The sequence below is a fragment of the Hemicordylus capensis genome, chromosome 10, assembly GCF_027244095.1.
Source record: "Hemicordylus capensis ecotype Gifberg chromosome 10, rHemCap1.1.pri, whole genome shotgun sequence".
Taxonomy (NCBI): Eukaryota; Metazoa; Chordata; class Lepidosauria; order Squamata; family Cordylidae; genus Hemicordylus; species Hemicordylus capensis.
In genome coordinates this window covers 27,732,246-27,755,681 of record NC_069666.1, presented here as the reverse complement: position 1 = coordinate 27,755,681, position 23,436 = coordinate 27,732,246, and the positions used below count along the sequence as shown (strand labels likewise).

General features: G+C 52.6%; 1 protein-coding gene across 1 annotated transcript; it reads left to right on the top strand.

The window, feature by feature from the left end:
* Positions 1 to 10,364, top strand: LOC128334936 (uncharacterized). The gene is made up of 16 exons (XM_053272512.1): positions 1 to 665; positions 1,706 to 1,779; positions 2,645 to 2,708; positions 4,346 to 4,434; positions 4,748 to 4,811; positions 5,701 to 5,786; positions 6,122 to 6,194; positions 6,558 to 6,643; positions 7,243 to 7,318; positions 7,900 to 7,991; positions 8,533 to 8,605; positions 8,906 to 9,075; positions 9,444 to 9,566; positions 9,686 to 9,806; positions 9,897 to 10,034; positions 10,329 to 10,364. Exons 1-16 carry the CDS (start codon positions 642 to 644, stop codon positions 10,362 to 10,364), a joined length of 1,389 nt encoding a protein of 462 aa, XP_053128487.1. The 5' UTR covers positions 1 to 641.
* Positions 10,365 to 23,436: the final 13,072 nt, after the last annotated feature.

The window sequence follows — 23,436 nt, the reverse complement described above, 5'->3', positions numbered from 1 at the left end:
CTTTGGCAATTTAATTTCTGTAACCAGGTATCTTCTAAAGGAACAGGAGCAGGATTGGTTAGAGAGTTGGCAACCCTGCCTGCTTGTGCCCCATGCCCACCACTAGGCCCTGAGAATTCTGCACTGGGGGTGGGGTGGGAGATGGAGGGAGGATAGAAAGGGCCAGTTCTGCCAAGTGGCACTTATGTGGAGGATGGGAATTGCCCCCTCTTGATGGCCTCTGCTCTGAGCAAAAGCTTGACCAGATTGAGCAGGTGAAGCCATTTCTAGCCTAAAGAGATGGGAAACTGCTTCACTAGCTTAAGCTTTGCATGTCAGGCATCTGCTGAAGTCACAGGAGCAGGACCAGGTAGAGAGTTGGCAACCCTGCGGCTGTTGGTGCCTCGTGCCCACCACTGGGCCTGGGAGTTCCGCCATCCTTGTTTAGATCCAAATATGGCAGTTGCTGGAGGGGGGGTCCCCGGCCAGGAGTGTTTACCGGTTGCCATGGCGCTGGGGTTCCGACGGATCCTGATGGGGCTGGAAGTTCCGCTGCGGCCTTCAAACTGTCTGGACTCGACCGTTGGCAGGAGGACTTTCTGGCCTCTCCTGCTGCTCACGGCAAATTTCCGTCCCATTTTGGCCGTGAGGGAGCGCAGAACATGGCCTCAGGCAAGGAGTCCAGAGTGAGTATCCACCGCCCTGCCCCAACTAGGTTAATGTGATGGCAGGTGACCCCCCAGGGGTTGGATTTGGGTCAAGGTGGAGACATTTAGGAAGTCCCTCTTGGCCCCTTTGGGCTGACCCATGTGGGCATGAATGAACTGGCCCAGCGCACCTTCCCTGGGTCTTCATGGAGCACAAGCCCCCCATGGATAGCTCAGAGCTCCGTCAGCCCCCTCCCTCCTCCAGGACCTCTTCCAGTGAGGAAGCACAGAATGGAGCCACCTGCACAGAGCAGGGGAAGGACTCCTGGCCTCTCTGAGCTCCCGGCAGCTTCCCCCTTCAGAAGTCGCAGGAGCAGGATTAGTGAGAGAGGGGGCACCTTTCCAGGTGGTGAGACTCTCCTATTGAGCGGGGGGGGGGGTGCAACTGGCCCTCTCTAGCCCCAGCACAGCATCCCTCCCGTGGTGTTGCTGCCATCTGCTTGAGGTTTCTTTTTGGATTGAGAGCCCTTTGGGGACAGGACATCATCTTATTCCGGTGTTCTTGGTTCATTTCTCTGTGCCATCCGCTTGGAGTCTTTTGGTTGGAGAGTGGTCTAGAAATATGCGTAGTAGCAGAAGTCCTTGCTTAGATTCAAAAAGTGGCCGTTGCTGAGCTGTATCCCAGGGCTGGGTATGTTGACCTGGTTGCCATGGCGCTGGGGTTCCGATGGATCCTGATGGGGATGGGGGTTCCGCTGCTGCCCTGGGAGCCTCTGGACCGGACTGGTGACAGGAGGGCATTGCGGTCTCTCCTGCTGCTCACGCCAAAAGTTTTCCATTTTGGGCCAGCAGGGAGTGCTGAACGTGGCCTCCTCTGGCAAGGGGATCAGCGGGAAGGCTCACCACCCTGCCTCAAACAGGATCAATGGGGGGGGGACCACCAAAGTTCTCAAAGCGGTTTGGTTCATGGTGAGAAATCTCGGAAGTGAGTCCCTCCTGGTCCCTTTGGGCTGACCCCGGTGTGTCCGAACAGACTGGCCCAGCCCTTCCTCACTCCTGCTCTCCTCTCTCCTGGACAGGACAAGGGAGAAGGAGGCCCCTTACTCCGCGGCGTGGGCAGCCTTGATGGGGCTACTCCTGTGGCTCCACTCAGGTAGGTTCTCCTGCTCCTCCTGGGTTATCCGGGCCCAGTCTTGATTGATGGCACCATGGATTTGAAGACCACTTGGGACCCTCTCAAGAAACATGGCCCCTGCCAGGGTTTCATAAGCTGCCCCCCACAAGAGGTCCCTGTTCACAAGAAGCACAAGACAGAAAGGAGAGACAGCAAGGGCAGGCAAAGGGATCTCCAAAGCCCATCAGTCTGAACTACCTGGGCTTTGGGGGAGGCTCCAGGGGTTCAGGCACAGGAGGCAAGGGAGGGTTCTCATGCACATGGAGCTCTCTAGGGTTTCCAATGGGGATGGGTCCCCTAGTCTGCTCTGCCAGGACTGGGGGGCTGAGAGGCCCCATGGGCTGGTGTGCCTGGCCCACCGTTTCTCAGTGCCTGGATTCCAGGTGAGCCCTGCAGCCACCCAGAGCGGGAGACTGGAGCCAGGCTGTGGTTGGCTGCTTCTTCAGGGCCGGATCCCCTGGTGCCTCCTTGAGTGGTAGCAGGGGAAAGGGAGCAGTTGGGATGGGGAGCAGTGGAAGCCCCTCTGGGGGGCAGAGGAGGGGGTCGTGGCAGCCTCTCGGAACAGGTGGTGCTGAGTCAGACCATTCATGGTGGTCTGCTCTGACCAGCAGCCACTCTCCAAGCCCCAACCAGGGGAGCTGAGATGTTTTAGAGGTTTTTACACTAGGCAATATATCAATTAAATTAAATTAAATTAAGTCCATTAATGTTGCAGGGAGGGGGAGGGTTCTTGCTTCCACGCACTGCCATGAGGCATCCGGCTGTCCATTGTTGGAAACTGGGTACTCGGGGTTCCTTCAACACACTCACTCACTTGTGTCTTTTGTCTTTTTTCTCCTCTCAGTGACTTGCAGCCACAGGAGATTAATGATGAGCGCTCCGTGACCGAAACCGGCAAATGGTCACTGGTAAGGGATGGAAATCCAGTCCGTACATGGCAGGGCTGGGAGGGGGTGGGAGAGACCCCATTTGAAGCGAGTCTAGAGGGAGTGTGGGAGACCCAGTCTGAGCAGGTTGGAGGAACGTTTTGAGAACTTGTCTTGAAAAGCCATAGGCTTCGAAATTTGCAGTGGTAGCAGCAGTGAATTGGATTTGTGGGATGAGTGACAATTGGGGCTCAACTACAAGTTACTCATGCAAAGGTGGAAGCCCCTCCCTATGGAGGAAGTAGCATGGGAAATTTGGGGATGGGAAGTGCTGAGAGGGAAGAGGGGTGTATCTACCTGTCTTCCACCCCTCGCTTCTTCATTCCGCTCTCCTGCTCCAAATCACTCCCCCCCCCCCAGGGTTCCAGACTTTGATTTTCTTCTGGACTACCAAGCACAAAATATGTCCAGAAAGGGAGCAGTCTGGAGGGGAACTAGAGTGGGGAAGTCTTCCTTGGGGCAGATTGGGCACTCCTTCCCCTCTGCCACTGCTCGGCTCCACATCACCCCCTTTCCGGCTTACACGAGGCTGCATCAGATGGCCAGTAGCTCTTCCCAGCAAAGAGACGGACTTAGCTAGGCTTCTGTGTTTTAAAAGCACCTCCCCTGAATGTGAAACCACAGTGTCCCTTACAGCAAGAGGCCTGACTCTCATTCGGGATCCTGTGACTCCAAATGGTCTAATACCTATGATCTCACCCAATTCCCCAGGAATGGGGGATGGGGGGAGGCTGATCTCTGGGGTGCAGTAGATTTTTGGGTTTGGTTCCTCTCTGACCCCAGTTACACTTTGAGAATCACGTGCATATATTTTTTGAATGAATGGAAACAGATACCATTCCTATTTGTTTCCATTTGCTCTGACACAATGGCACCCATGAAATAAATGGCCATGAAAGTGTGTTCCGTTTGTGGGTCCCATTCGCTGACATTGGTTTTAGGAATGGTTTCTTGTGGTGTACCTGGGGTCTCACTCAAGGCCAGTCGATCTCTATCGGAGACCTAAGGGGCAGCCATCTCTTCCCAAAAGGCATTGCCCTCCATTCTGCCACCCACGACATTCTGGCAAGGCAGGGCCTTGTTCTTTAAGAAAGGCCGCACGTGCTGGAGCTTCCGTTCATACCCGGTACTTCAGGAAGGATGCACTCTTTTTGTGGTGAAACCAAAACCAATTAGTGTAAATATAAATATAAATATAAATATAAATATAAATATAAATATATATATATATATATATATATATATATATATATATATATATATCAGCTGAATGAAAAGAAAATATAAAGACAAAATTTTTAAAAAATCAAGTTTAAATGAGATAGCTATAGATATATAAATATATATTGCAAGACTCTAAATAGTAGATCAGATGCATCATCAAGAAAAGCAATATGAGAACAGGAAGTGTCTCTTTTAGTCAGCAACGCAACTGCAGGGGGCCCAATTCTGTGGGGGAGCATCCCCAGCACTGTTTTGAGGTGCAAAGGAGCCACTTCCTGCTTTAAGCGCATCTGTTAAGGACCCTTTGAAGGAGGTGTGACGTTTGGCTCCCAGACGCCCTGGAAAGATCAAGTGGGCGTCAGAGCACCCATTCCTCTCTCCTCTCTCCTTCACAGAAGTCATTCTCGGACGGCTCCAGGATCCAGCATGTCAACAGTGGGAACGGGATCCTGGATGAAGCGGTTGCCAGCAGTTCCCAGAGGAGGTAGAGTTTCTTCTTGAAATGTTGTGTAGGGAAGATTTTCTGTCCCACAGCCGGCCTGGATCTGGGATGGATCCAGTGCAGCTGACTGGCAAGAGGTGCAGGACCTACAAAAATGATGTCTTCATACATTTTGTAGAAGAATTCAGTCCTACGAGATGGGGTGGTGATGTCCACTAGCTTGAAGGTCACAGGGGACAGCTTCCTGGAGGCATTCAGCTGTCCCCTATTGGAAGCAGAGTGCTGGGCTAGCATCTTTGGTCTGACCCAGCAAGGCTTTTCCGAGGTACTCATGCCATTGTATTTCTTCCTGCAGTGTCTTCACGGTTGAGGACGATGGGTGGTTCCTGCAGACCATTGCCACCGCATGGTCTTGTGAGGTAAGGTCACAATTCCTGTCACTTTTGTGGATGGGATGGTTGAGGAGTGAGGGGAGATTGCATCTCTGCCTGCAGCAGACAGAAGTTGGGACGGATCCAGAAAGGGAACCCGAGACCCTGACATGGATCAGGAGATGAGAGGGTCTTCCTGGCAGAGAGACTCAATGTCTCTTGACTGAAGAGGCATTTCTTGAGAGACAGTCATCACCCCCTCAGGTGAAAACAGCCACCCAGAGTCTCCACAGCAGGAGGGATGGCCCTCGCTCCAGACTCAGGGGCCCACCTTGTCTCTCCCTTTGGAAAGAGTGAGCTAACCTGGGAATAGGAGAGCAGAGGACATGATGGGCTTGCATGAAGAAGACTCTCGGGGCCAAACTATGAATACCAGTGGGTCCCATTCGCATTTGTTTCCATTCCCCATGAAAGGAATGCAGGAAAAAATGGCAAGAAATGAGAACAAGAAATTAGCATTCAATTCTAGAGCTCCTATGCGCTGACCTTTCTGTTAAGGACTGCTTTTTGGGGGGTCAAGAAAGAGATCTCGGAGACCTACCTGACATGCTGTCTTTGGACCAGAGCTCCAGAGTGCTGCCATTTTGTTGATCACAGCAAAACTCATATCCCAGTGGAGGTTCATCGTTGGGCATACCATGAAACAAAATGGCCACAAGCATGTGGTGGCTGTGCCCTGGCACTCCCAATAACAGTTCATGTTAGAGCACATTGTTTCTTTTTTTTATAAGACTTTTTTATTTAAAAATCAAAATAATCTAAAGAAATAAACATGAATTCAAAGAAAATGAAGGGAGAGAACCTAAACCCCAAGGCCCTAGGGAGATGAGAGTGAGCACAACTTCACGCATTGCTCTCCTTTTTCTCTCATTTGCAGGGTGCCGACATCCAAGAGGCCGAGATCCCAGAGATCAACACAAGGGATCAGGAGCTGGACGTGGAGAGTTTCATCAGTTCCCAGAGGTACACTTTTCTCAGCTGGAGGGGCAGATCCAGAGCTCATGGAAGCAGAAGACTTTCCTTAAGAGCCCATCCTGGGGCTGGGGGAGGTGGTTGGTTTAGCAAGAAGCCGGGGGTGGGCAGAAGCTCTGAGCATCTGGGAGAGTTGTTTTTTCTCCTCCTCTTTCTACAAGGGGGCAGGTGTCTCCATGCCCAGCCTGTGGGCTTCCTGCAGGCATCTGGCTGTCCACTCCTGGAAACAGGGTGCTGGGCTGCATGTCTGATTCTTCTCATCAAGCAGAGCTCTTCCTAAGCACTGGTGTTCTGATCTCACGTGTCTTCTTTCTTTCTTTTCTTAGCGTCCAGAGGCCAAGCACCGTGCAGAGGAGGCTGCACAACACTGCTGCTGGTGAAGAGCCATCCCTTGGAGAGGTCAGAAAGCATCAGCATCCAGTCCCTCCTTTGGAAGGACTGAGGGTTGGGCGTGTGGGTCCCCCGTGTTGCCCAGGAGTAGAGAGAATGTGGAATGGCTCTAGTTTGAGAAGCTGCAGGGTGGGTGGCCACCTTCTGACAAGAGTTTGCTTAAACCTCCGAAATGGCCGTGCTGTGGTGCAGAATTGGCCTCCCCTGTAGCTCTTCTGGGACATCAAAGGTCCACTTCCGGCCCACTTCCGGTATCCAGCTCACCTGGTGATGACCGCTGGGAGGTGCCCGGCTGGTCTTTTCCCCGCCGAAGCCTGGAAAGCTCAACGCGAGGGCCAGAGCAGCCATTTCTCCCTCCTCTCTCCTTCACAGAGTTCTTCCTTCCCGGGGGCCGAGACTCCGCAAGCCAGCGTGGAGGACGAGGGGTCGGAAGGGGACTGTGACACCAGTTCCCCCAGGTACCTTTCTCAGCTGAAGGGCAGCTCCTGGGATCATAGAGGCAGATCACCTTCCCTGGGAGCCTGGGGTGGGGGCGTCCCGTCTTAGTTTAGCCAAAAGAAGCCTGCAGGGGGAGATGAGTGTTTCTGAAAGGCCTGAGCACCTTGGAGGGATATTTCCCTGCCCCCCTCACTGCACGAGGACAGGAGTTCAACACAAGGAGTAGACTAGCATTGGGTGCGCACAGAGCCCAGAAAATGTGTTTTCTCCCTCTCGCCCCACACACCACATATTGAAAGCTACAGAATTCACAACCACAGGATGGGCTAATGGCTACTAGGTTCAGCAAATGATTAGACATGTTCATGGAGGAGAAGCCAATTGAAGACTATTACCCATGATAGCCAAGGAACTTCATAATCTGCAGGGGTGTGTGTGTTTGTGTGTGTGTGAATAAACACGTTTTGATGCCACATATAACCAGGTCTCAAGTGGTTCACAACCAACTAAATAGGCATCTGGCTGTCCACTGTTGGGCTACACGTGTCTTTCACCTGATCCACAGGGCTCTTGGCATGCATGGATGTTCTTATGCCCTGTCTCTCCTTTCTTCTCTCAGAGTCCCGGAGCCAAAGAAGTGGCTAATAAAGAGGCTGCTGAACACTGAAGTGGTGGAAGACTCGTCCTCGGCAGAGGTCAGGAATGATCATCCATTTTTTTCACGTGGATGGGCTCTGGGTTGTGTGTGTGTGTCCCCTGTTCCCCAATAGGAGACAGAACCTGGAACAGTTCCAGTTCTAGATGCCGCAGGGTGGGAGGGATTTAATGAGTGGGGTGGAAAGAAAATGCAGGGCTCCAGTTGAGGCACTGGGAAGGGGTTGAAAATGCGGTGGAAGGCTCTTCTGGGCAGAGATGCCAAATGCCTTTGTTCTAAGAGGCACGTCTGGTTTTAGAGCATGGCTGCACAACCTTGGCCCTCCTGCAATGTTGGCCTACAACTCCCATAATCCCTGATTATGGGCCACTGTGGCTGGGGATGATGGGAGTTGTAGCCCAACAATGGCTGGAGGGCCGAAGTTGTGCAGCCCTGTTTTAGAGGGTCATCCATTCATTGGAACCCTCAGCACCCCTTATAGAACGATGGATGACCCCAAACCACCTGCTCCTCTGGAAAGCCCTACTCAACAGGGTGCTGCCTGGACTCAGCGTCCCTTGGGCTTCGCAAGGTCAATGCAAGCCCTGGAACAATCCCATTTCTCTTCTCTCTCCTCTCCAGTGCTCCTCTACGGACGAGGATGACACCATGTATGACGTGAGCAGCATCAAGGACGAGGTGTGGGACTCTCCACCGGCCCCCAGTTCGGCCAGGTAGGTACCCTCCTCTCAGCTGAAGGGCCTTAGGAGCCCGTAGGGAGCGGGGGGGGGGGCTTTTAGCATAGCCAGCAGAAGGCTGCAGGGGACAGGGGCAGCTCCCCCATGTCTGAGCCCCACAGAGGGATGTTTCCTCCTCCTTGCCCTCTGAGAACTCTGGAGGGGGAGTTCACCCAAGGAAGCCGATTGGCAGCAGGTGCAAGACAGACACCAGCAAGTCTCTTCCTGGCTGTTAGCAGAGGGAGCTCCGAGACCCACATGCTGTTGGCATGACCGGGTGTTGGGGAGAAGGAGCAGGGGAGGGCTCCTGTCTCGATGCCCTCTCTGAACACTTCCTAGGGCTTCTCAGTGGGGAACGAAAGGCTGGACTTGGGAGATCTCTGGCCTGATGAAGTTCCCCTGCCAGCCACCTCCCAAGGGAGGCGAGATCCTTGCTTAGCATCTCTTTGGGTGCTCGTGTTCTTCTCCAGCTGGCTGCCATCTCCAACAGGACAGATCTTTGAGCAGCTTTTCTCTCTCCTCTCCTCTCCTCTCTCAGGAACATCGAAGGTGAAGAAGAAGGAAGAGGACAGCTGGCCCCAGATTGGTTCTCCTCCATCCATCTGGGAGAGGTAAGGGGCGGAAACCAAGGGTGACTTCCCTCCACCCCTCCGCCCTTCCTTTCCTGCACTACACAGCATGGCGGCTTGGATGGCAGCCACTGTTCACACGGGAGGCGGGGACTTGCCCTTCCCCCTTGTGGATGTCTTTCCCTTGCAGTTGACCTCATGCTCCCTGAGCCAGAGGCAGCACCCTCCAGGCCCAGATGTGCGTGCAGTCACCCATGGCACTGGCCTGGCCCCGGGGATTCTCCTGACCCATAACTGTCCCTCGGACTGTGTGCTGAGGCCTGACCATCCCCTTCTCCTCAGGGGAGAGCAACAAAGAAGATTGGGGACGTCATCCGGTGCATGGAGTACGCCAGTGAGGTGGAGGAGAGGTTCCCCGAACTCCTGGTGGGCCTGGTGAACAAGATCCTCACTGGCCTGCAGAACACCACCGAGGGAGTCGGGAACCGAGACAGCCAAGATCTGCCTCCTGAGTAAGTCATGGCGCTGGGGAAAGCGAGGCCAGCAAGTCCTCCTTCCAGCACTCTGGGAGGACAGGCTAGGGTCATTTGTCCCATGTCCCACTCTGATGGGTGAGGAGCATTTCTGGCCTGTTGGGGTGACTCTGGCATGGTAGTCCCCTCCCTCCGCTACACAGAGGAGACCCCAGAATTTGCAGCCCTCTTGGATCTGCAGAGAGCCTTAAAATGCATCTGCAGTGTTAAAAAACCAGCTGTGGGGAAAGTCACTTCACCCCTGTGGTCTCCCTCCCATGGTCCAACACAGTCCCTCCACCCTTGACACTACGCCACCCTGCAAGGAGACACACACTTTGGTGACAGCAACCTTCTCTTCTCTGCAGGGAGACCTCGCAGATTGTCCGGACCCTGCTGGAGAGGGTGGCACAGGTGACCCCAGAGAAGACCTGCTGGGAATCCCTGTGTTCTCCACAGAGCTGCCTCCAGGGTGTGGCCCTCTTGGTGAGGTAAGTAGGAGTGAATAGGAGATTTCTCAGGAGGCCTGGGGGCTGGGGTGGTTTGGGTCAGGTCTGCTCTTTCTGGGCCTACCGCCCAGGACTCAGCAGGGTCCTTTGGTGTGTTGCAGGGCTCTCCTACAGACACCATCCTCCACAGTGGCCAGGCTGAAGGCATACCTGGCTTCCCTCTTCAGCCTGGACAAAGATCCAGAACAGCATTCCCTTGCAGAGGTGGCCTTCTTTGTGGAGGTGAGCAGCGTGTTCCTCAGCGTGGGCTTCCCTGAGAGGAGGGTCTGGCCCCAGGGGCTGATGGGTGTTTTCCTCCTTTCCCTCTTTTAGCTGCTCCTGAAAGACAAAGACTTTGCCGCCTTGGAGAAGACTTGGACGCTCCTGGTAGCGTGGCTAGTCCACCCCAGCCAGAACATGCGCTACCTGAGCGAAAGGGGACTTCTCCAAATCTATGGAAAGCTGAAGGCGGTGAGTGACCCAGACCCACGACCCCGGGAGCTTCTCTGGGCATGGAAACTCCTCTCTTTGGGGAGCCCTGCCTGAGGCTGGTGCTCCTAGGCATCCCCAGGTGTGATGGGGAGATTTCTCCAGTTGGGTGGGTTTAGCCTGTGGAACCCTTGCCACAGGACGAAGGAGAAATCCTTAAGGGAAGGCACAGAAATGCATCTCTCAGTGGGAGCCCTAATTCCCCACGTGCTCCAATGCTGCCTTCTCGCCCCCTCTTTGTGCCTCTGGGATGGCTTGAGTGATCTCCTCCCCAAGGCAGTGGATGGAGGCCAAGCGGCATCAGCCCCCTGAGAGGCCTGTGGTCTGTTTAGCAGGGGGTGGACTAGCATGTGTTTGGAAGGACTCCAAGGATCCACCTTTTTTCACCCTAGGCAAAGAAACCCCAGGATTTTAGTGCCGGGATCCTGGGAGGGCTCAGGACCTCCAGTCTGGAAGCCACTTTGGGGGTCCTGGCCTTCATGGAGCGGCTGAGGCACTGCCCATCGGAACATCAGGCCACCGTGAATGCTGCCCTGGCTGCCCTGTGCTGCCCTCTCTTCCACCACGTGAGTACTTGCACGCCAGCCCTCCGCCCCGGCTCTACGAGGGCCGGCCAACCTGTAGATTCCGACTGGGTTGGAGAAGGGAAACCGGACACCCCCGTGAGACCTCTTGCAAGAGACCCAAGCAAGCTCTTCTTCATGGTGATGGAGGTGAGGAGTTCCTCCCTACCAACGACAACCCCTGTTCTTTGTAGGAGGAGGCTAAGATCCGAAGGGCAGCCATGAAGACCCATCTGGATCTCCTGCAGCACCGCCACCACCATCATGAGGGTACAGAAGAGAACATCACCACCCTCATCGCGGTGCTGATGCATGTGGAGGATGAGGACCTGGAGGTAGCACAGGTGAGAGCCCACTTCTTCCTGCCTCCTCTACAAAGGTGTTTAGGCTTCCCCAAGTCCAGCCACAGGCCCCAGAGTTGGCCTCACGGGGTGGTGAATCAACCAGCTGTCCCGCTGTGGCTTGGCCCATCCAGGCCTCCCTGAAACCTTTCAGGGAATGGACCTCTCCACCCCCTTCCACTTTCTCTTCCAAGAGTTCATCCAGGGCCCTTCTTTCCTGGGATGGGGAAAAGCTTCCCCTCTTGAATCTGGCTGTCCTCGGCTGTGCTTCAGCCAACGAGAGGCCACCAAAGTCCAAAATCTCCCCTACTCCTTGAAGCCCCCTAAGAGGTTTCTTGGAATCCCTTGGGAAGCCTTTTCACTCCCATTCCGGTCTTTCTTTTGGCAGGCTGCAAAGGACAATCTAAGCCTCCTGGCGGAAGCCCTCCTCTGGCACCTGGAGGGCAGGCTGCTGGCGCGGGACTCTTACAGCCTGCAGGAGCTGCTCCACAAGGTCGCCAAGCGTCTGGTAAGGGCAGCCCCTCCCTGTCCGTCCCTTGGCTCAAATGGCTCAAGGACCTTTGGGCCATGCTTTGCTCACTCGGGATTTGTCTTTGCTCTTGATCCCAGATTCGGCAGCTCGGCACAGAGGACGCCGTGGAGATGGAGGCCACCAATATCCTTCTGCAGCGAGCAGCCTTCAGTGAGGAGAACGGCTGCCCTGCTGATCGGTAAGTGAAACAAGACTTTTGGGTCTCCCTTAGTGGGTCGTCTTGGTGGGCAAAGGTTCACTCTCTTTGAGGGCACTGCCAGAAGGGTGTGGAGGGGCAGGAGCTGTTCCCTCCCCAGGAGGACTGGCCCAGTGAGTGTTAGCTAGGAGTCTTGACTTAATTTCCTCCCAAGGTGGCATAAGAGTCCCTGGAGGAATGGCTCAATCTGTCAGTCCCAGAGGGAGCAGAGAGAGGAGGACTTCCTCTCCTGAATGATCGGAAGTGAGCTGTCCATGCGCAGGGTCTTGAACTGTGGTCCCATTTCCTTCCACCCTTGTTTTTAGGTCACCTGGTCCACAAAAAGGGCAGCATCCTCACTGAAGGGAACATAGAGACCTTCCATGCTGGTAAGTGCGGGTTTCTGGGTGGGAAGGGGCAGTTTCTGTGAGGGGAGAGGCCTAGGTTTAGGGACCACAGAGCTGGAATGGGCCACCTGTCCCCTCAAATGGAAGGTCCCGGTTGCATCCTCAGGGATGCCCAGCAGTAGGGTTTCCCAGTGTGAAGGGGAGAAAGAGTCAGGACTTGCTCCCTCTTGGTGTGGAAATGGTGGGGCTTGGTGAAGGGTGGGGTGATCTCTTCATGCCATTTCTGGAGTTTCTCCTTCATCCTTCCAGCGCTGGAGAGCTTGCTTGGCGACCATGACCCCGAGGTCGGGAGAGTTGCCTGCAAGACAGAGAAGATCGTGAAGAAGGCCTTTTCCCTCCACTCCCGGCACGGGTTGCGGGCTGCCGTTCGGCGCTTGTGGGCAGGCTGTAAGAAGAAGAGACACCCGCCAGAGTACGGTGATCTCTCCACCTGACCGACTGGTGAGCAGACCAAGGCAGGGCTTCACTTGAAGGGGCCCCGATGGTTAGGGAGGGGGCGGGGCTGCAGGAAGGGCGGGCAGGAATCTGGGCAACCCTCCCTCATGTTGGAATGCCATTTTTGGCCCTTGTGGCCAGTTGTACAAGTAGCCAAAGGGAAGGAGGAAAGATCTCTCTTCCTTCTGGGAAATGAGGACACGGATATTCTGCCAGGAGTCCCTGGTGCTTGGTGGTGTCATGTGGGAGAGTGTGAGAAGACCCCCAACCTCTGAACCAATGTCCTTCTCTCTTTCCAGGAACAACAGCCCCGTGCTCTCCCCTTGAAGATCAGCAGCTGAAGGGAAAACCATGCAGCACAGTGGATTCGGACCAGCCAGAAGACCTCCTCCAACCCCGTGGACACAAGATCTGTCCACAAGACGACAGCAGGGAAGTGCAGTTCTGTCTGAGGAGTGAGGGGGAAGCAGGCTCCACTCCCCTGGCCCAAGGAAGCCCCGCCTCTGGGGCGCAGAAGCCCCTCCCTTGCCTCTGCTGGCAGGCTGTAGGAGGAGGCTACAGAACCACCCTGCCCCCAAATGGCCCTTTGGAACCATTCTTGGGCTTCCCTTGGGTCCGGGGAGGCTGTGTGGCCCCAGCAGGAGGCCAAGGTCAGCGCCTCCCTCCATCCCCACCAGCTGGCCAGGGAGCGCCCCCTCCTCCTTCCACCTTTCTCCCCTTCCCCAGCGGCCTGGCTTCCCCTGGCAGGGGAAGCACCATCCAGGCATCCGCCCCCTCCCCTGCCGAGGGTGTGCTCCTCCCCCCCTCCCCTCCCGCAGCCACGCCTCACTCCCCCCTCCACTCCCCCCTCCTTCCTCCCAAACCGGTGCAGCAGCAGAGGAGCCCGGGAGACTCTGGGGGCCCCCTGCAGCCCCAGTCGCGCCCCCTGGTGCTGCCCGGTGGCAGGCCAGAGAATCCTCCTCTCCCTCCCGCTCCCTGCTGTGTAGCACATGATGAGGCATCCAGCAGCAGGCCTCCCCTCCCAGTCCTCCCCAAGTCTGGGGCGCATCCCCTCCCCTCCCTGTTACACCAAAGGGGCTCCTCCTTCTCCACCCCAGAGGGGAGGGGGCAAGGGAGGCGGCAGCCACCAGGTCTGCCGAGGAGGCCGAGGGAGGGTGCTTGGGCCAGGCTGGACGATCCAGTCGGGGTGTCTGTCCATCCCGGGAGTGAGCCGTGTGAGCGTTTTGTCAGCGGGGGTCTTTGGCGGTTGTGATGCAGAGCTGCCGGTGGGCTGGAGGAGGGCTGCAGGTCCCCGGGGGCCTCCTGAGTCCCTGCTGTGATGGCCCATTGTGGCACCGCTGGTTGGGCCCGGAGGAGCAGGGGGGAGCCATGTCCTCCTCTCTCCCCTCCTCGCCTCTCCTCCTGCTGGGATGTGTGCCTGTGGGTCAGCCAGCCCTCATGAGCACATCCCCGCGGGGGGCAAGGAGAGGAGGGTGGGGAAGCGGAAATTGACCCCCCTCCCCTTCTGCGCCCACTCGGCTGGGCAATGAGTCCTTGCGGCAGGGATGCTGGAGGAGCTCTCTGGCCCGCGGCCCTCCTTACGCCGACCTCATCACGTGCATCACGCCGACCACATGCTCGCACGCTGCTTCCCGGAGGTCATGCTTGGAAGCCCCCCCCCCATTAGAGAACAGCTTCGGGGCCTGGAGTCATCACAGCCCCTAAGTCTCCTCCTGAGATGGGCCACCCCTCGGACTGCAGACTGGCCCAGCCAGGTTCCCCCTGCATTGGCCGGCCTCGCTGAGGATGCCTCGACCTCCCGCTTCCTCACTCACCCCTGCTCCCTTCCATCTGCTCTGGGCAAGCGAGGAGCCCCTCTTGCTCCAGCAGGCAGGGGGGAGTGAGCAGAAGATCCTCTTTGGAGCGGGGCGGGAGGTGTGGCCATGACACTGTCCCTTGCTGCACAGTGGGGAGCCCGAGGTCAAGCAGAATTCTCTGGCTTGCCCCCCCCATCAACCCCCACCCCCCCTGCCCGATCCCCGCTTGCTGGGCTGCCGGAGTGGAAAGGGAGGAGGAGCAGGGCAACCCCACTGACGCTGCTTTGTGCTTCTTGCAGGCTTGTGCTGCTGCTGGGCGGCTGGAGGAGTCGATCCGCCCCAGAAGAGGAGACCAAGTGAACTTGCCTGCAAGGAGCAGGGGGGGGGTTGGGGGCTGGCTGGGACTCCCCCCAATTTTGTTTATCATCCCCTCAGTCTGTCTCACCCTGGGCTTCCCTCCCTCCCTCCCAGGGGCAGAATGGGCTTTGCTGGTCGTCCTGTTGGGGGCCGAGTAGGAATTTTTGGCTTTCCAACAGATTGGCCGAGATGGAAAGTTTTTTTGCCTACTCCATTCTGTCCTGTTTTGTTATATTATATTAATAAAGTTGCCACTTTTGTTAGCATCCCGTCGTTTCTGAGTTCCTCTTTTCTTCTCGTCTGCCTTGGAGTGTTTGTGCCAGATCTGGTCAGGGCCGGCCTGGGGGCACTGAGAGGGCGCCAGAATGTATGTGGGGAGGGTGCCGGTTTTGAGCAGAATCGGCCATTCAGGGTGAGAGTTGGGGCGCAGGGGCACCGCACGGGCAGGGCACCCCGGGAATATGCCCTGGTGGCCTCTGGGCCAGTCCCAGCCTGCAGGCTGGCGAGAGGCCTGTCGGTCGCAACATGAGCAAGTGCTGATCTGGGTGATGCCAAATCATGCTGATCAAGCTGCAGAGCCCAGCAGTGGGGCAAGAAGGCATCCCAGAATAGTGCTAATTCCCCAGTCTCTGCCGCTGATCCTTCCCCAGGACCATGAACGATTCTGCATGTCTGCAATCTGTATAACTACATTTAAAAAGCGGCATGGAAGTGGCTATGGTCATATTTTACACAGCCGGGTGGAAATGTCATATTCCAACAGATTAAGCTGCCTTCCCCTGAGTCCACATGCCTGGTCCGTCTTGCCTAGCATGGTCTACTTTGACTGGGTCTCAGCAAAGGGCTTCTCCCATCAGCGGCTCTCTGATCCTTCCAGCTGAAGGTGCCTGGGATTGGGCCCAAGGGATTGGGCCCTTTTGCATGCACGAAGGCAGGCGCTCTGCCTCCACGCTATGGCAGGCCCTTGTGCCTGGTGTGTAATCCAGAAGTGGTCAGGTGATGCTTCTTGGTAGCTTCCACCCACTTCAGTAAGGCATGCGCAAGAGAACTTCCCAGGGGACTCTGCCCCAATACCTGGTCGCAGCTTGGGACATGGCTTGAAATCTGGGTACCTGCTGGAAGCACACCTGCACCCATACTTCCTGCCTGTGCACCAGGCACCCCTGTGTTGGCTGAGGCAGGCCGCAGTTAGGGAGAAGGGCCTGGGGCTTCTCCGTTCGGGCACTTGGGTTCTGGAATTATCTCCCGGGGAGGCTCACCTGCTTACCTGCATTGTTCTGGACAGGTGTCTGTCAGAGATGCTGCAGCAGTTTCCTACACTGAGCTGGGGGTTGGATTAGTAGACTTCCCAGGGGCCCTTCCCACACTCTAACGTCCTATATTCTCCTTTGGGCACGGGGCAAAGACCTTTTTATTCTCTCTTTGAGGGATAGTTGTTTTTTAGTCTTCATTCGAGTGTCATTTTGCTGCTGTTTGTGACTGCTGTTGCTTTTATGTATTGTTATCCTTGTTTTTAAATCATTTTCCTGCTTGCATGTTTTTAACAGAAAAGCAACCTTTTAAAAATAAAAATAATCAAAATCAATAAGCCCCAGCTTGCCTTGGGATTTGGCCATGCCAAATTAGCCCCATGATTGAGAGCATTCATGGTTGCAGCCCGGAAGGAAGGGGATGGATATTCCAACTCCTTTGTGTCCTCAGCCTAACAAATGGGGGCTGAGGGAGGAGGCCCAGTGACCAATTGGCACCAAGGCAGGGGTTCTGCCCTGCAGCCGGAGAGGAGATGCACTTGGCCCCTATGCCTGGTGAACGGCCAGGCGTGCCTCCATGATTTCTTCTCTCGGCCCTGCTGGCGACGGCACCCCTCACCAGCCTGCTGAGCAAGCTTGGCACAGAGACGGATTTCCCTGCGCCTGACCTACATGACAGCCCCTCTCCATCCTGCAGAACCTGCGACTTGATGGCAAGCAGGGAAAAGGTCGCCGGCAAAGCGGCAAGACGCTTAAATCAAAATGATGGAGCTGGGTAATTTCATTAACAACAGTTGTTTACTGGGAGTCACAGATGGTGCCGTTTAGCTTATGGCCAATTTGTTAAGACAAAACGAGTATAAAGAAAGAGGGGAAATATTCCAAGTGAGAGGTGGTTAAAAATTTAAATAGGGACCAGATGGCTGAAGATCGTCCTTCATCCAAATTTGGTGAGGAGATCGCCTGAGCAGCCGGAGTGGAGCTGTCGAAGGTGTTTGGCCTCTTTTTCACATGGAGGATGAAGATCAACCCGTTCTCTCTCTTGTTGTATGAGATGGGAAATCCTGAGGGCTGATGTGCACAGGCATATACCACAAAGCCTTGCCACTCAGTTCCTCAGTGCCCCATGACTAGCAGATGGAAAATAAGGGGTTTGGAAAATAAGGCGTTTCAAGGTAACTGTCTGCACTGTGAACTTGAAGGTTCTTTCTCTGACTGTTTCACGCATGCGAGTCATTCCTTCTTATTCATTATTATTATCATTTATTTCAATATTTTGCCACTCACCCCAGTGAAGGCTCAGCTGGTGAGTGGCAGGGCCTTTTCTGTTGTGGCACCCACCCTCTGGAACTCCTTTCCCCGGCTGCTAAGGAGAGCCCAGCTTTAGACAGCCTTTTCTCTTCCAAGTATTGTGTATTGTTGGGTAGACCTGCTGCTGATCTGGTGGTGTTCTTGTTTGAACAGACTATTGTAGTTCTCATTATGTTTTTAAGAACTGTGTTGCTTTTTAAACCTTTGTGTGTACATCCTTTTGAGCACATACTGGGCTGGAGGACTGGTGGAGGCAGCTGCCCTATGCGCATGCACCAAGGAATACTTCTTCCCATTGAACTCAGTGGGACAGACTTCTAAGTCAACATGCTGAAGATTGCATGGTGAGTGGTATAAATATATAAAACTTATTTTATGTGGTTGGGCAGCCGAATCCATGTAGAACAGAGGTTCCAAACCCTGGGTCCAACCAGCTGTAGTCAAATCTCTTTATTTCGGTCAGCAACCAGCATAAGATTAAAACAAATGTAGAAGAGAAAACAAACAAACTTCTACTACAAACAATGAAACCAAATAAATTTTAAAAATTCCTCCTGAACATAGATCAAGGTACTGAAAGTGGACCCACCAGAACTACTAAAAATACATAACTAAGAATAAAAGGAGACAACAGTATTTCATACTTATGAGCTTACAGATCAAAATTTTAACATTTGCCTTCCCAACTCCTGAATCTGAGAGGGGCTAAACAATCCAGGACCTTGGGAAAATTTTGTTGTTAGATTTACTGATGATATACAAGTGATTCCAATACCTGCGTGCCCACCTGCAATTATTTATTTATTCATTCATTCATTCATTCATTTATTACATTTATATCCCGCTCTTCCTCCAAGGAGCCCAGAGTGGTGTACTACATACTTGAGTTAGCCACACTGTAGCTGCAAAAGCTGCTCTGGCCTTAAATCCATCACCTATTTTCCCATTATTAAGCTCTTATGCAAACGGAGGGCTGCACTACAAAATTTAGCTACTTGTCTGGTGGTGCTGGAACTACTTCCTTCCAACATCCTGCCAATCATCTGAGGAGAATCAAGACCTGGGCAACCAGCTGTAGGCCAACCAGCATCTGGGGACTCAAGGCTGGGAACCTCTGATTTCCAGAGAAGCTCAGGAGTGTGACGTATTCCTCTGAACAAGAGCCAGTCAGTGTTTATCATCAAGTATCACAAGCCCAAATAGCTTTAGACTCAAGGTGAAGATAAAGCACTCCTGCCATTCCCAGCAGAAATAATCTGGCTATCAGAAAGCAGGGCTGGACTCTTCTCCGTGTGCTTAAATGCAATGTAAGCCAAGCCAGAAATAGGTGAGCTAGAGGTCTGAAAAGTGGATTCTCCCAGTAATTTGCCTGTGGTCTCTACCAATGGCCACCAGGTGATGACATACTTAGAGGCGCTCTCAGCCTCTTAAAACTCAGACCTATGCCATCGTTGTCACAGCCTTTAAAGACATGCAGCTGAGCCCCAGAGCAGAGACTGTGTGAGGCATGAGAGCAATAAACCTTGAAATGGACTTGGCTCCCCCCACCCCACCCACCTTAGCATGGTTTCCTTCATTGCCAGTTTCATGACTGATTATTTCTGAAAACTTGGACTTGTAGCTAAGCTTTCAGGCCTTGTAGCTAAGAATCTTAATGTAGATGTGGATGGATGAACTTCAGTGCAGCAAGCACCATAGAGGTTCTGTTGTATGCTGTTTGTCAATAAGTGGGTGGCGGTGGCAGCATTTTCAATCTACCGGAAATGCAGAATAGTTTTATGAGAAGCCCACCCGAGCAGCCCAGCAGAGATGGCCGGCATTTTCTTTCCCTCATGTGAACTAGCTCTGAGTCAAAGGCTTTAATTCCCTGCAGATGGATGGATAGATGGATAGACAGAACAGCTTACATAGAAAAAGAATATATATTTTAAACGGAGGCATACTATTCTTTTCATTGCTTTTCATAGACTTTTGGGACCTGATCCAGATGTGGTCACAGGCATCTCATCACATGCATCTGCTAGCCCTGGATGGAGATGCATTTCAAGATGCACTTGGATGAGCATCAGTATCAGTCACTGGGGGACGCTTGTGCATGTGAATAAGCCAACATTGTTGGTAGAATGAGAAGAAAGAGGGGACAGCAGACCTTCTAAGTTAAGGAGCTCCAAGTCATAGGGAAACAACAGGAAACACCCCACCCCAAACTTCCAAGAAGTAAGGGGCGTGGATCAAGGTCGCCGCCTCCTGAGCTGAGTGGCTGGTAAGGAATTATTGGGAAGCGTTTCTTAAAGGACTGTTGAGAAATCCTTGCCTTCCAAGTTTGTAGGCTAGCAACAGGTGCCATGAGGTTATGGTAAAGTGTGCCATCTAGTTGATTTCAACTCCTGGCACCCACAGAGCCCTGTGGTTTTCTTTGGTAGGAGGGGTTGACCATTGCCTCCTCCCATGCAGTGTGAGATGATGCCTTTCAGCATCTTCCTATATCCCTGCTGCCCAATATAGTACCAGTGGGGATTTGAACTGGCAACCTTCTGCTTGTTAGTCAATCATTTCCCCGCTGCACCACTTAAGGTGACGCCATGAGGTTAGTTGGAATAAAAATCAACCTCACCTCATAAGCAATGGATCCAGGCCACCATTTCAGCAGGTAAAAGTTGAATTCTAGAGTGCAACTCTACCAACTGTGAAAATATTTGTTCAGTCAATGCTTGCTCGTGAGATTCTTTTTCTGTGCTTGCATATGGTGCCACTTCTGAAGCAGAAGGAAGATCTAATCAGACAGAAGAATGAAGCAGCAAAATGTTTCTAATTCCTCCCAACCATCCAAGGACCTCAGACTGGATGGGCTGGTGTGCCTGTTGTGGAAGCCATAGTACGCTTCCCACAGGGGCATAACTATAATAGGGCAAGGGGAGACAGTTGTCTGGGGGCCCACTGCCTTGGGGGGCCCCCTAGAGGCAAGTCATATGACTTACTCCCCCAGTCGTGCACCTGCCCGGCAGAGGCATATCTAGGGAAAATAGCGCCTAGGGCAAGCACTGCAATTGCGCCCCCTGTCCAAACATCTGACAAAAACTATTTAGCAGTGGACGAAGCTAGACCAAAAGATGCTGCAAAACTACCAATTTCAGCATGCTGGAGCTCATGAAATACTCAAATACTATGTGGAGGTGTACTTGGAAAACTAAACAGAAGTGTCTAATTCTCTATTATGCATTGTAGCATCACTATTACATAAGTTTTAAAAATAAATGGAGAATTTGACTTTTCCCAGATACTCTGAAAATAATTAAAGGATATGCAGAGTAAACTGTGTCACTGCTTGGAATATATTCTAGTATTTCAGAAAGACAGTTAAAATGAGAGAAAGAGAGCAAGAAACTCCCAGTCGGCCTTAATACTAAGGATTTCACACTGATTCAGAGACAAACTCACCATTAATAGCCATATTATTAAGACATCACATTTAACTCACTTATCACAAGAAGCAAAGTAAGAGCAAATGAATACAATCCTAGTTCATAAGCTTCAGCTCAGTATTCACAAGCCCTGATTCTCTGTACATAGTGCCAAACTAAATATGTGTACAGTGACTTATATTATATTTAAAACATTTTTTTAACCTGTAGCCCCTTTGGGGGACTTCCTAAAGGCCGTGCGGGGGAGGGGGGGTCTGCAAAGGTTTCCCCTCCCCCTGCTGGCCTCTAGGGCCTCGCAGGGACCATTTGAGCATGTGCGGTGGCCATTTTTAAAAATAAATTTTCTTTTTAAAAAGGCCACTGAAAACAAAATGACCATCACACATGCTCAAAGGGCCTCTGTGAGGCCTGGCATGGCCTAGGGCCTCACAGAGGCCATTTGAGCATGTGCGGTGGCCATTTTGTTTTCTGCGGCCATTTAAAAAACATTTAATTTTAAAAAATGGCGCCCCCCTTCAAGTGGTGCCTGGTGGTGCACGTGCCCTGCCTGCCCTACCATAGATACGCCCCTGCTGCTTGGGCTTCCTTCAGTTGTATTCATCCTCCACAACTGATGTGAGTGTTAAGACCTGGAGCTACCAGAACAACATGTCTTTCTCTAGTGCCATTAAATGACTGGCATCTTCCACAATTTACAAAACCTTTTAAAAAATAAGTACAGATGATGTTAAGATTTCTTTACTTCATGAGCTTCAGTGGGGGGGGGGGCATTTTAAAATCTTGTCTCTGGGCCCACTCCAACCTTGCTACGCCCCTGGCTTCCCAAGAGGAGAAAACCCAAGGATCCCTGCCAGCCTATCACTGGTGGTCTGAGTTCCTGTTGAGGATCACAGAGCAAGAGGAATGCAAGCAGGGGGGCTAAACAGTGACCAGTAAAAAACCATGAACTGGTTTAGGCAGCTCGAGTTTCTCCTCCCTCGCCTGCCCCACCCTAGAGTTGTACTGCCTGCAGACTGGCTGTACAGCTCTACCTGATGAGTGGCCAACCTGCTGGCAGCACAGCTCTCATGCAGGGGGAGAGGAGCAACCTGAGCTGCTTCTTTGGGCGCCCCCTTGGTTGATGAGGATGAGATGCTACTGCCTGAAACCAGCATGCACAACTGCATCTGGGGGTTTTCTTCCCCTGCATTCGCTGATTCTGTCTCCATTCCCTATCTAACGTGGTATTGAGTCCCTTGACGGTTCATATGTGATTTTTATTTCTTCTTCTTCTTCTTCTTCTTCTCCTCCTCCTCCTCCTCCTCCTCCTCCTCCTCCTCCTCCTCCTCTTTGTTGTGGTGCATTTGAGGTGGCTGCATGTCAGTCACTTGACATGATTGCCTTTTGGTTATTTGGTGATGACAACAATAAATATCAGCATCAAGCCAGTTTTCTAAAAAAAATTGCAGTCTCTTTAGGCAGAGACCTCGTATTTTGCACATGCTACTTTTTTTGGTTATGTAAATCAGTGATGTTCTATGAATGATATTAACTGAGCTATGGTTAATTGCTAGAGTCGTTCAGTTCTTCAAACATTTCATTCAGTAAACTTATTCCTTTTTTTAAGAAGCTAGTCTAAGTCTAACACACACACACACACACACACACACACACACACACACACACACACACACAGACAGAGCGCATTATAGTCATTTTGTTTCACAATGTGAGTATACTTAGAATTTAATATATTCTCCCTACTGGTGTATCTTGCATGTGTTGTATGGAAACTGGGGATTTATTTATATTTTGGCTTCACCCAAGAGAAAAGGCAAGGTTCTTGTATAATTCAGTGATACACTTAGAAAAAGGCGGGGAGGAGAACTCCTTTAGGCCACAATATGTAGTTAATATTCTAAATTAAGTCAGTTTATTATGCATCAACTGGTAGGTCAAATTCAGCTTTATGTGGTATAATTTATCATACAGCATTTTGCCCAAAGCAATATGGAGGCCCTGAAGCAACACTCTGAATTATTATGGCTAAATAATATGGAACACACCATGCAAAAAATGCAGACCTGGCTGGAGCCTGGTGCTTCTGTTGCTTCCTGACTGTGGTCACAAGTTCTGAAAGCCAGCACCACTTGGACTGCAGAAGCCACACCGGATGTCTCTTCGGTTGGCCGCATCGTTAGGGGTGATCGGAAAGGAGCACCACACAGTGCCACATCAGAGGGTGGGCTGTGCCTCTGTCAACTGCAGTCGTGCAGCACCTAGGAGGCAACAAAATGCACAGCTCTACATGACAAATGCCCAGCCTGCAGACAGCATGGTTCTTGGGTGGGGTGGGAGAGAGAGGAGCAACTAAAGTTACTGCTGGAAACCAGAGGAAACCACCTGTACCTCCCTTGGCGCCCCCTGGCTTGTTTGGGCAAGCGGCTACTACTCAAAAATTATTAGATGGAGACACTCAAAGCAGACATGGTGAACTCCTATGCTGTTTTACCTTTGGAAAGAAGGCTAAAACATTTTTTGGATGGTCAGCACCAAACACTTTTCAATTTCCTCTCCCCTAGGGTTGCCATAGTCTGGCTTTCCAAATCCGGGTGCCTAATTTGCATATGATGTAAATTGGCTGGAAAATAACTTCTGAGTGGAATAGTGACTGCACGTTTTGCTCCATAACTCCACTTCTACACAAGCTGGAGCTTAGCTTTTTTTTTTTTTAAAATGAAAGCTGAAATCCAGGCGAATCTGGGAGTGCTCAGCAAGCTGAGTGAGGTGCTTAAAATCTGGGTGAAACCCAGAAT